Below are 13,134 nucleotides of genomic sequence, written 5' to 3' on the forward strand. Positions count from 1 at the left end.
AATTAGCTCCATTGTTCTTGAGAACCTAAGTGTACACAATGAGGAACATTATACTTGCATCTCCAGAGCTCCTCAGTACCTAAACATAAGACTTCAGTGTGTTTTTCAGTCCTAGATTTTCTCTGTGTGTTGCCTTTCTCTGTGTATGCCTCTGCACAAGTCTAATCTTGTGCATTGTAAGGCTCTGGGTTCTTATGTTTTGGTTTTCTGCAAGGCAAAAAAAGGGGACAGTCTTAATGAGTTTAGTTTTCTGGTGGGATTTGTGTTGAGGAGAAGGTGGTCTGATGTGGCAGGCTGATGCCGCCCTGCTCAGGGGCAGTAACATGAATCTCCCGTAGAACAGAACGTATTGAGCGTGGCTTAGTGCTGCTTTGTTACCCATGTCACAGTTCAAATAAACACAAGCCACTTGGCAGATTAGACTCTAGTCTCAGAGCACATGGCAGTGCAAGACCTTGATCTTTCCACATAAGTACCCTTTCAGGAATATCACCTCCTCTGAAGGTCTAGTATTCTCAGGGATGTTTCCTCCCCTTCTCACCTTGAAGAGCTACAAAATAAATACAAGCCTTAACTTAGCAAGCACTGGAAAATCCAGGTGATCTTTATGAGGAGTTGAGGTGCTTTTAGTCCTCTGCCATAAACCTGACATGTGATTCTTGTGGACATGTTAGCTCTCAAGGTTAACAAATAACGTGTTGTTTTGTTCGCTTTTTGGTTGGTGGTTTGTCTTGTAGCTTGTACTTTGGTTGGCTGATTCTCTGTAGAAAATGCTGGTGGTGAGAAAGTTTGCTGAGAGAGTTTGTATGTTAAGGTAATCTTTGTTCAGCCTGTTGTGCATGCATATCAGAAATACTTGCATCACTTCTCTTATGAACATGTATTCCCTGTCCTCCTATCCCCTGAAAAGATTCCTGGGCAAAGTACCCATGAGAATGAGGAAAAAGTCTATCACAAACTGCATTTGTGGTTGCTGTCATTCCACCTTTAATGTATGTCTTCCAGCTTTACGTTTTTCCCCCCAGTATCTAACCTGCTCAACCTGTTCTAGTTCAGCATGCTGGAACCAGCAAACAGCAGAACATACCCCTTCTCAGGGTCAGCAAGTTTTTTCCTCTTTCTTCCCTTCCCTCTTTTAAAAATAGGCTATTCCATAACAGTAGATTGACAGCACTGGGGGAAGCTTCTGTAACTGTTAAAAAAAATAAATTAAAAAAGCAAAGAGAATCTTATTATTTGGACTTAGCCAGATCCTTTCACTCCGGTTGTTGAGCCTTGATGCTCCTATGCGCGATGTACACAGCTTAGGCAAAGACACAGTCTTTAAAGTAGTAGTGCCATTATACAACTGCTAAATAGCACACAATATGCAAATACCGCTTTCTGTTTCTTGAGGGTATCTATAGATATACCAAGTTCTTCAGACTGGTCTCTTAGCTGAAGTTTGCTAAACACTCTTAAGTGATTTTTTTTTTGTAAATCCTCAGAGTCAGCTTTCCAGTGCTGACCCATGTGGAAAGCTATCTTGAAATAGAGAAGGTGTCCAACTTCTATGTGGCTCTTTTTTTACACCAAGACACTTCAGTGGTATCTTCTTTGACAGTTTCAGACAGAGAGGAGAGAGAGTAAGGTGACAATTGTTCATGGACTGTATGAATTCCACTTGAGGGCTAAAGTTCTCAAACTCCTGTAAAGTAGCACAGTCATGCAGGGACTTTTATTTCCAGTTTGACTAAACAGACATGTAACAATGTGTGAAATTTCTTCCTAGTGCTTCTCTCCTCAGCAAGGGAACACTCTAAGGAAGGAGGACCACATGTTCAGGAACAGGAGAGGAAATGGGCTGAGCACGTGAAACTGCTTTTGCTAGGATGCCATCCTCAGCGCTGGGAAGTTTGCAGTTTGTGTGTGTGCAGTGATAACCTTTTACTTCCTTGCCCCTTGAGATACTTGGTGGCTGCTGATAGTGGGGTAATGTGGAGAACCTGCTTTTAAGGAAGATGTGCTTCCCTTATCTCGTGCAGCTTCCTTGCGTGAGTGCGTCTGTTGTGTGTGTGTGTGTGTCGGGGAGAGATACCCTGCTACATCTGCACAGCGTCCCCAGCAGTGCTGGGGCCCTCTGTGTTTTCCTCCTTGAGCTGTGTGACGCAGCACACAGCTTGTTCTGTGCTGTGCCATCAGGATTGCTCAACAGTGGAGTGTGAGACGGAACCAAGAGCAAGAGGGCTTGCCTGGTTCTGGGAAGTAGCTGAGGCTTATGTTTGCTTGGTTAAGAAAAGGGTGTGGTTCTTGACGGGAGGCAGGATGTACCTAGGACTTTTTTGACTGTATTTGCTCTTTACGATAAATCTTTTCCCTGTTGTGATATGCTTTCTCTGATTTTCGCTTTCCCTCTCTCTCTCCTTCTTCCCCCTGTTACTAAAATTTAAAATGGCCTTAATTATCCTTACCTCCTAATAACACTTGTTTTCTTTAAACATAAAGTTTCCTGAAAAATCAGCAGTGAAGTAACGGAATAAGGTTATATAGTCTGGTAACTAAAGGACATGCCTGAAAACCACAGATCTCCAAAAAGATTGAAGGAAACAGTTCAGAATGGCCCAGACGAGATTTTTGTACATTTGAAAAATATTACTTCTGCTTGATTTTACTGTTGTTAATGCACCTTTTTTCTCTAAGCTTAAGGAAGTATGGTGGGCTGAGAAGGATCTTGTTTAATAAAGGAGGATCTTGTCCCACATAAAAGTTTCTTACTGCTTGGAAGTCTCCTTGCAGTACTTGGCATTGTTAATTTAGGTCTGCTCCAAGCATAATGCAAACTGTGTATGACAGCTTGGTGAAGAGGTACTGGGAAGCTCACACTGCATTTCCTCCTCTTTTGCCCTCCCTTAAGCCAGGGTTGATGCAAACTGCTTTCTTCTGCAGTCCTTTGGGAAGCTTTGCTTTGGAGGCATGGTTTGAATCACTTCCCTGTCACAGCATCATCAGGCAAATATTTGTCTCCCTTTTTTTCCTTTGAGGTGTTCTGACAATGTCGCTGTTAGGGAACAGGAGTAACTTTGAACCAAGCTGGGAATGCAGTTGTATCAATTTCAGCCTGTTTGAACTTGCTGAGTCTGTGTAGCAAGTAGTTGCTTAAATGTGAATGTAGAATAATTATTCAAAAGTGGTACCCCCCCTCACTGGATTTGTAGATCATTATCTTTCCTCTCATGCTTACAACTTGCCTTTATTCACAGCAAAGCAAATTTTTTCTCTAGGATAAAAATATAGAATGCTCTGTGTGCATGTGTGCGTATCACATATCATTAGCTATCATGTATTGGCAGCTGCATGACACTGGCTAGCTTTGCAGACTGTCCCAGCAGCACTGAAAAAAGATTTGAAATCTGTCATTCAAATTTAATCACCACTGGCCTTTTCAGCCTTAGCACACCCAGCCAGCCTTGGTGGATCTGAATAACAGCACTTCTGTCATCCCAGCGATGCCTTCTGCCAGGAGAACCTCACTGTGCCGGAAGCCAGGCAGTGCAGCAGCCGCTGTGAGCTGGGGAGGATGCTGAGGCCATGTCCGTGTGGCACCTGGGGGATGCCGAGGGGGTGGCTATACCCACGGGCCGCCACACACTGCCGTGTGGAGAGGCTCCCTGGGCCACCTTAGGCTTGGTGCGCAGCGCAACAAGAGCTAGAGACTCCATGAGGATGATGAGGAGTGCCGCCATGCCGCTAGGATGGCACTGCCTGGCTGCCATGGGGAGCGCTGGCAGGGGCATCTTCTGCTGGACCTGCTTGCAGACATGTGGCTGAAATGAGTCAGGACATCCCAATCTGATCCTTCCTGGGACCTGTTTGCCCCACCCTACCCTTTCCCTGCAGGCACTGCAATGACTTTCCTACCAGTGTAGCCATAGAGGCCTCCGCTGCTCAGCTTCCTGTGGTTTGTCCCATGCTAGGATTCAGCAATGGCATGGGATGTTTGGGGCTGAAAGGATTTGCGAGTGGCCACAAGTGGAGGCCATTTTCCATGGGAAAAGAAGTCATTTCCCCAGGGTCTGGGTATCAGAATTAAAGGTGGTGTTTGGGGCTGTAAGGACTTGCAGGGTCCTAGTTGCTGGCAGCTTTAGTTTTGGAGAAATCCAGCAAAGTTTGCAAATTTCGAGCTTGGCACGTAACAGTTTGCCAGTGCGAGTGGCCACAAGCAGAGGCAATTTCCCGTGGGAAAAAGAAGTCATTTCCCCGGGGTCTGGGTATCAGATTAAAGGTGGCATTTGGGGCTCTAAGGTGACCTCTAGAGTATATGGGGGTGCTTGGACTTCGTTTTGAAATTGCTCTGCAGTTGTAAGAGGGAGTTTCCTGTGCGATTGGGATTTTGGTATTTGTCTCGTGACTTGCTGTGAACTATGTGTGTGTTTCTGAGGGCTTTTTGGGCCATTTTTGGGTTTTTTTGAGGATACAAATATTAAGCCAAAAAAGAGAAGACAAACAGAAACTTGTCCTAGTACAGATCATGTCTGATTTGCAAAATTACCTGCATCTTTTTTGTTCCTGTAATCACAACTGGCAAGGGCTGAGTAGATTGCTCTCTTAAGTGGGTGATGTTGGTAATTAAGACTGGAAATACATTGTCAATACAGATTCTCTACATGTTTTAACAAACAAACAAGTGACTAAACTCTTTAACCCAAGGGCGTAATGTTACTGCACTTTTGACTTAGGTTTCAGTCATATTCACGAGACTCTTAAGGAGGGACTTAGCAGCAGGGTATTAAATGATTGTTCCTAAAAATACTGCTGCTTCACTTTCTCTTTGTTTAGGATTTACTTCCTGTATGCATCAAATGGCAGGAGCTTTGAAGAGAAGTTCCCTGTGTTTTCCTACATTTCCTGACAACTTGGGCTAAAGTATCATTTTTTAAGGAGAATGGAACAAAAACAGTGACAAAGATAGCATGACATAACAATATCTGAAAGGAGTGTAATTTTAAAGGCTGTCTTCTCTTTCTTTGAGACATTTTCCATTTCATGGGGCATGAAGTGCCCTATGGTCCATCATGGTCCAAATTTCAACCTGTCTTGGATGCATCCTGCACTCCTGTTTGTTCTGATTCCATGGCACTATGTCAAAGCTTTAACAAAGTGGACTATTTTTTTCTAAACAGAGATGTTTGGTCATGTTCTGAAGGACAGACTTTTTTTTTTTTAATATTGAAAAGGGGTTTTATGATTCTCTAGAGTTTTTTTACTGTTATTTGGGAGGAGCAGTGTAAGTGAAAGATGTTAAGACACAAAACAGTGAAAGATATAAAGCAATTGAATCAGCTGAATTGTACTGACCAGCACAGTCCTTCCCAGACCAGCTTGAAAACTTGAGTAATTCTTTTTGTTGTAAGGGGAAGAACAAATTGTATTGTAAATAAGGTGAAGGATGGAAAGCACTGATTTTTATTCTTTGCCTTTGATTTGAATTATTGGATGCGTGGCTTCCTTGTCTTCAGATAAGCATCAGATGTATCAGTGGATTTTCCACTTGGTTTTGGTACTAAACTGCCTAGAAGTCACGAGGGAGATGAGGAATAATCATGTGCAATACAGTAGAGTATAGGGTACATCTAGTGGTAAAGTGGAGAAACTTATAATAATATGTGGGATATGAAGCCAGAACCTGAACTTGATACTGTCAGATGATCTCTCTGGACTGATAATGCCCGGATTCATTGGCCTCCCCACCGCGTTTCCACAGACGTGAGGGAGGAGGAGGGTGTTTATACATACACTGGATTCTGTGCTCAAGAATTAATCTTGATTTAGATGCTGGGACTTTCCCAACCAGGCCTCAGTGAAATTGCTTGCTGCTCCCCCTCTGGACATGCTGCTCCTTCTAATCAGACCTACCTGGCATAAACCTCTCTTGACTGAAAGCCAGCAGTGCTTGTGCTGCCACAGTTCTAAGGGAGAGGCTTAACCCTGAACCCTGCTCAGGGGCTGCAAATGCACCCTTTTGTTCCATACCTTCCTTTAGGCTGGGCCTCCAAGCCAGACAGGCCTTTTTACTTTGGGACCTAAAGCACATCAGGAGGCATGGAAACTCAAGGTGCAGCTAGAGTGTACTTTTTTTCTCTCCAGAATTAAGAGGTGAGGGATTCCCACGCATGCTGAGGGATGATTTCTGTCCAAGAGCCAAAGTGATGCTGATCAGGTTATCTGCATGCAAAGCAGAAGCTCCTGGTTTTGTTCATAATTCAGTGGGACTCAGAGCCAGGAGCAGCTGCATCTTGCATTTGCCTCCTTCAGGATGCTCTGGCTTCTCATTCTAGCCTTGGGCCAGCCAGTCAAAACCTGCCCACGTTCTGGTTTTGGCATTGAAACTGTAGGCTGCCCTGTTTTGAGACCTCCAGAAAGCTTATACTATCAATATGCAAATCCCCTTGGCATTATGAAAATACATCAGCCCTTCTTAGAGATCTGGTAAAAACTGGGATGTAACCAGCAGGAGCTGCGTGTCCCTTCAGGAGACCACATGCTCCCCTGCCCTCCCCATGAGTCACCTCCCACAGACACTGTTCCAACACCATCACAAGAGAAAAAGGAAAAAGGCACTTGTGTTCTGCATTTGCCTATTACTACAGAAGTCTCTTCTTCAATGTAAAGTAGCTAAATATTCACTTGCTGCTGTACGAGTGGAATAGTTACTCTCCTGAAATCATGCTCTGCATTACGGTGTGGGGCTGGAAACTTTTTCTGCCCATTTGTCTTAATCAAAAAATAAAAGGAAAAAAAGCCAGGGGAATTCTTGTGCACTATCATCTTAGTCATCCTGCTCATGTGACACTGAGAGGGGAGAGGAGAGCTGTGGCAGAAGAGGGGAAGCAGAAGGTGATCCTCAGTGGGAGGATGGAATGAAAGTCAGTCAAGAACTTGAAAAGATGTGATTTTGTTGGGAGGGCTGACTGGCACACAGTCCTAGCACAGTTGGATCCTCTTGGCTCACCTGTGGAATTCTTTATGTGAGAGGGAGGGAAGAGATTATGAGGAGAGCTTTTTCTCATACAGCTGTGCTGCATAAAGCATAGTATATAGCTTTTTTTTTTTTTTTTGCATAGCAGTTCTTACACTTTAAGAGTTTAGTTCAGAGGTGGATTGGACCATGTTTGGAAAAGACTTAGTTTCCTCTTTTCATTTTGTATTTATTTTTTGCAAATTTTTCTGGTTCTTTCTCTGGTCTAATTTCAAGTAGAGTTCTTTGAGAGGTTAATCAAGGCTAGCTAGCACTTAGTGCAAATGAGTCCTCCCTAATATTAAGCTCAAGTGTTTATCTCCTTCCTGTCATCCTGTGTATCATGGCTGGATTTTAGTGTTCGACCCTCAGCAGTGTCCCAAGTGCATGTTTACTTGCATGCATGCTGGGCAGACTGTGAGGTGCAGATTTCAGGGCTCTGTACCTTCCTGAACTTGTCTGCTGTACTTTGGTTGCTCTGTAGAATGGCTCAGAGCTGCAATTCATTGATTTAATTTAGGAAAAGAAATCCAAGTTTCATCTGCTGTGATTCTGGATGTCTTCTGAGCTGCAGCAGTGGTCACTTTAAAGCTGCTGGCGCTTGTATCTGCAACTGAATATAAGCATTTCTGTACTTGTCTTTACATTGCCCTTCTTTTTTTCTGAACTACATTCTTACTTAAAGTGTTGAGTGTTTATCTTTATTTTTTGGAACTGATGAATGTCATATCATTTTTCTCTATCACTGTAAGATGCTGAAAGCCAGCCTGAGTTATGAGCCTGTCTTTCACATTCTAACTATGCCAGTGTTGTCAGGCCAAAATATGTTGTTATAGTCACAAAGGGAAAATAACTTCTAAACACAGCTTTGTTCCTGTTCGTCTTGTATCTTGGCAGGCTAAACAGTGAGGTTGAATATTTTCAGTGTTACATGTAAGATCTAATCAAGGCAAACTCCTCTAAAGGAGTAAGGCAACATAAATACTTCCCCCCCCCCCCCCCCTTAATTATGGTTAGGAAATTTTTTAAGTAGAAGAAGCCTCAGTGAAGGGGGTATTTGAAAGAAAGGTTCTGGATGTGACTTGGCATCTGCTGAAGTTCAGCCCATGTTGGGTGATAAATGTTGTCTCGAGGCAGAATGACATCCATGTTGCAAAGTAAAAGAGAGAGATGAAGATTGTGTCTATCCTTTGTACTTCTTGGCTTTATCTTCCCGCTTATCTTGGGCTGTAGCTCTAGTAATCTTTCTCCTCTCCACCCTTAACTTGATGCAGTGAAACTTGCTTAACCTGCCAAAGGAACAACCTGCTGGCTGTAACATGGGCAGGTTGTGACTCTCCTTGAGAACTCTGGAACCTGCTGCTTTGGTTTCAGAATTTTTCTTTTCTTCCTTAATGATCACATGCATAGAGCTATTGCAGCAGCTGTGATGTTTGACCTACACAGTAAAAGTCAAAGGTGCAGTCAGGGTGTCTTCCTGTTTATAGGTCAATAGCTTAGGCTCCTTCCTTTCAAATACGCAAAACTAAAACATGAAGGGGGTCACCACATTCCTTGCTGTGGTATGGATTTCTGCTGTGGCTTTTAGGCCATGGCAAAAGCACACACATTACAGTAATGAGAACTGCAAGCAGCTGGGGCAGCCACTGGCTGACACCAAAGCCCCCATCACTGTGGTGCTGTACCCATGTTAGCAAGCCCTGCCTTATTGGCAAACTTCACACTTCAAGCATAGCTAAACTGCTTTTGGGACTTGCAGGAGCCAGTGTGTTTGCATGCAATAGGTCATGCCAGGCAGAGGTGCTAGGTTGGGCTGGCACTAACCTGGAGGTCCCAAGGGTTTTTCCTCTTGGTGTGCTGTGGATGTGCCATTGCATCCCTCTCAAGTAGGAGCCAGCTCCATCAAAACAAGCAAAGTTCAACAGGTGGACAAACAGCAAGAGGAAAGAACTTAGCCCTAAGGAAGCTGTTTTGCATAGGTAGCTGCTAAACAGGAGTTGTGCATACTTGTTAATGGTTGGAAAGCGACTTTAAAATAAAATGGGAAGAAAAAGTCCCATGCTGAATGCATAGCAGTTTTCGTGTTGTTTGTTTTCAGGATGAATGTGAGTTAGCTTGACTGATTTTGCTCTCTAGCTATCTGAAAAGTAACTGGCCAAGTAGAGTTAGCTGTGCTTCAGCCGAGGCGCCAGAGGGTTAAGCAGTCAGGCTGCCTGGGGTGCAGGCACAGACAGGCACAGCAAAAGCCTCTGTCCTTACTTTCAAGAGATCCTTGAAACTGGAAAGCAGTCTTTACCAAAAAGAAGTAATAAAAACATAGACAAACAATCCAAACTTCCAGATTTTGCTTTGCTGTGCAGTTGAATATTTTGACTTTTTGTTCTGAGATGCTTTCTGAATTTTATCTTCTATCACTGTGGACAGGAACCCCTCGAACAAATAATTGGTTTCTTCTCCTTTATTCTTGTGTGAATACAGGCAACTGCAGCTCAGGCTGCTGTTTTATCACCCATGAAAGAAGCTCTAACTAGCATGAGAAGTTAGATCAGTGTCACAGGGGAAAAAAAAACCAAACAAGATTGAAGAAAACAAGGCAGTAGAGTATCTGTAGATGCCTTCCTGCAGATTTTGTGAGACAAGGTAGCACTGTGTGGATGAATCAGTTGCTTTGGTGCCTGTAGTGCCAGAGCTACCAGAGGGCCAAGGCAGGGGAGTGCACAGCACTCTGTATGCTGTGTCAGCACTCTGGGTTTTCTCTGGCTTCTGTCAATCCTGAAGAGAGCCAAATGCTCAAACCTTCAGCATTCCTTCTCTACTCAAATGGATGATCGGCAGGGGAAGAGGTCAGATGATTTCAGCATCAATTCCATGATTCCATGTCTAATCTGCTGGGCACATCTGCACATAGATGTGACTGACAGGTGTCACCAGTGTCTGTCCACCAGTTGTGCAACCAGTGAGAGTTACTGGGGATCTGGAGAAATGACAGGTTTTTTCCTCGTGGACCTGATCCTCCAGCCCCACCCTTGATGGATGCTAAAAGCAGGCAGTAGCTGAACAGGCATTTTAATCTTGTATTGGTTCTGGTACCTGTGGTGCTTTTGGCTTGAGGCTGTTCCTGCACAACACCCTGCAGTTTGAGACAGGCTATACTTTGAGACAGTGATTTAGATGCCTTTTTTTTTTTTTTTAAGCTTCTGAGCTTAAAAAAAAGCATTGTGTGATGAGACAGTCTTCCCAGCAGCTCCAGGGGGGTCTGCTGTGGGTCAGTTTGGTCCAGTGTGTTATCTCAAAGCATCACGCCCTTGGCATCCAAAACTAAAACAGATTTTATATCATAACACTGAAGCAGTTATGAGGACGTGCAAGACTTGTCTGGGTTACAACATTCTCTCATGTTAGAGCATGATATTTTGCAGTCATGTTAAATGGCACTGTCCTGAGCTGAGTTGTGAATGTGGCTTCTGAAAGACTTGCCCAAGTGCCATTAACATTGTCTCCATTGTGTTTCTTTGAAGTCAGTCTTGGACAAATGGCAGCTCCCTCCTGCACTCACATATCGAGCTATTAGGAGCAAAAAATTTCCATTGTATCTAGGAGCATACATTTGATTTTATTTTTTTCAATAGCGATCTAAATTTGAAATGAGGTTAAAGGCCATATCTTTAAAAAAAAAAAAGAAAATTGAAATTTGATCTTTGAGTTGTCAGAAAAAAAAGCATGGCAGCAATACATCTAACTGAAGGGAACTAGACAACAGTGTCTTCCTCAGGTTGCAAATACAGAAAACCAAGAGGCAAGTGGGTCAGGTAAACAGATATTAATGATACTGCTTCCTGAGTAATTCTGTTCCTTTCCCTTTTCCTGTGTCTTTGTGACAAGAAATAGTTGTTTTCCTGGGAAGGCAGGTTTGTGAACATGCCTTGGCAGTACAGAGTTTTGCAAGCCATACCTAGTGCACTGTAACAGTGGGACCAGATAATCCTGACTTCAAAGCTGCACTTGAAATTTGATACTGGGGTCCACCATTGTGTTAAGGAGGAGAAGGAAACAAATATATTTAGGAAATGTTGCTCTGGCATTGGCATATACAGATCTATTTGAGGTACAGTCTCAGACTCTAGACAGAGAGCCGGTGGAAGATGAAGTGCTTTTTTTGCACTGAGAGAAGTGGATGCTAAGCTGCAGGCTTTTGCTTACTAGACTGCCACAAGACAAGGAGGCTGGGTATGTGGATTACTGAGCAGATTTAGGCAGAACCAGGACCTCGTGAATGATGGGGAATCGGCACAGTACTCATGGAAATAGATGTGAGCAGGGCAAGTATCGTGCTGGGAGTTGGGACATGGGGGAAAGCTTGTGGGCTCCCTGCTGCAGCCCCTCACAGGCCCAGACACTGCAAAGGACCCGTGCTGGATCATGCCCCAGCTGTTTTTCAGAAGTTCAGGCCAGTTTATGGGATCTCTGATGGTGTCCTTTAAAGGCAAACCTTAGGAGTGTTGTTGGCATTAAAATTTACATTGGACTTCCTGCCCCAAATTTGCCTGCTGATGGTGTCTTCTTCCCCCTCCTGCTCAGGCACATGAAGATTCATGAGAAGGATCCAAACAGCACAGCGAGCACCACTCCCCCCTCGCCACTGAAGCGCAGGCGATTGTCTTCGAAACGGAAGTTCAGTCACGATGCTGAGCTGGACAGAGAGGAGAGGACACCTGCAAAAAAGGTTCTTTATGGGGCATGAAGCAAAATATGTTCCTGGTTACCTCCTAAATTGTCAGCTGTTTGGTTTGTGCAGTCAGCACAGGCTTGTTGCAGCTCTGTATGTGAGTTGCCTTGCTTTTCCTGTGTAACCAACATAGTTGTCTGGGATTGAACATTATTTTCTAACTTCAGAGATTGAAATAATTCAATTTTTAAATTTCTTTATTGCTTAAATTTTTAAATTTGTTTCTGATTTATAAATAATTACTGTTGGATGACAACAGGATGTACTATTCCTTTGCTGTTGCAGTTTTTCTCCTAGCTTTTTTTTTCCTCCCATATATTTTGTAGTATTTGTGGAGGATGGTGATTTAAGCTTAAAAAAACCAATTTTTACTTCAAAAGCAGCAGCAGATTAAGTCTGCTTTTGCCTAGATCTGGAGGGAAAAAAAATCTACAGTACATTTCCCTTTCACAGTAGCATAATCCTACCTTACTGGAGTTGCAAGAGTGACCAGAAAATATTTATTTGAGGGCTAGACGTTTCCATTAGGGTTTTGTTTATAAAATATTTTAACACATCTCAGTCATTCGTACAAAACGTATGGTGTCTGCCAAACTTAACTCTCCACTTACTATCTCTGAATGGCAAGCTAGTACCAGTTCCATTTAGCACGGTATCCCTCGCTCTGTGCATGCTTCTCCCTCTAATCAGAAGAGAAGTATAGAAAACATGCAGAAGTTCATTGCTTCTCCCTGAACCACTTGACTTAGCAGTTGGCAGTATCTCAGTGGCATAAATAATTTAGGCTGACAGCTCTCCTGGCTTTCTGAAGGGAGAGGAATGCTAGTTCAGTGGTATATGAACACATGGGTTTATAAGTTCTTCAAATCACAGTTCCTCATTAGAACTGATATATCTGTGACTCAGCTGCACACTTTATCTTCTGCCAAGCCTTCTTTTCTATCATGCATGTTCTTACACATGTGCCAAGGCTCTGACACCATCTCTCTTAAGGAATGCTTTTGTATTTGTTTGCAGCAAGGTTACACATGAAGCCTGCAACTTTTTCTAAGAGAAAGACTTAGAATGGATTGCAAGTTTGGTTTGTTGTTTATGAGTTGGTCTAGTGAGGTTTTTCTTTTCCCTTTTTCTGAAGGTTCTTGAGGATGGCCATTCCGCTGAAGGGGATAAGAGGGCTGACGATGAAGTTTATCATTGTCCAGTGTGTTTCAAAGACTTTTTTTGCAAGTATGGGCTGGAGTCCCACATGGAAACACATCCAGATAATTCATTGAGGTAAGAGGTAGTGCCCAGAGTGTCTCTGGTCACCAGACAGCTTGAAGAAGCCTGTTGTGGAGGGGCAGGAGCCCCTCAGCCCCCTGCACTCTTAGCTCCTCTCTTTTGTGGTTTTGAGCAAGTTTTTAAATGGTTTGCC

At 43.5% G+C, this 13,134-nt stretch overlaps 1 protein-coding gene across 1 annotated transcript in view; it reads left to right on the forward strand.

Annotated features, from left to right (window-relative positions):
• RREB1 (ras responsive element binding protein 1) overlaps window positions 1-13,134 on the forward strand; it is a 78,340-nt gene that overhangs the window by 27,480 nt on the left and 37,726 nt on the right. Inside the window, 2 exon segments of the mRNA XM_005424910.3 lie at window positions 11,573-11,717; window positions 12,856-12,995. Of these exon segments, the coding sequence (XP_005424967.2) occupies window positions 11,573-11,717; window positions 12,856-12,995 (285 nt within the window).

Source organism: Geospiza fortis, unplaced genomic scaffold (genome assembly GCF_000277835.1).
Source record: "Geospiza fortis unplaced genomic scaffold, GeoFor_1.0 scaffold219, whole genome shotgun sequence".
Classification (NCBI taxonomy): Eukaryota; Metazoa; Chordata; class Aves; order Passeriformes; family Thraupidae; genus Geospiza; species Geospiza fortis.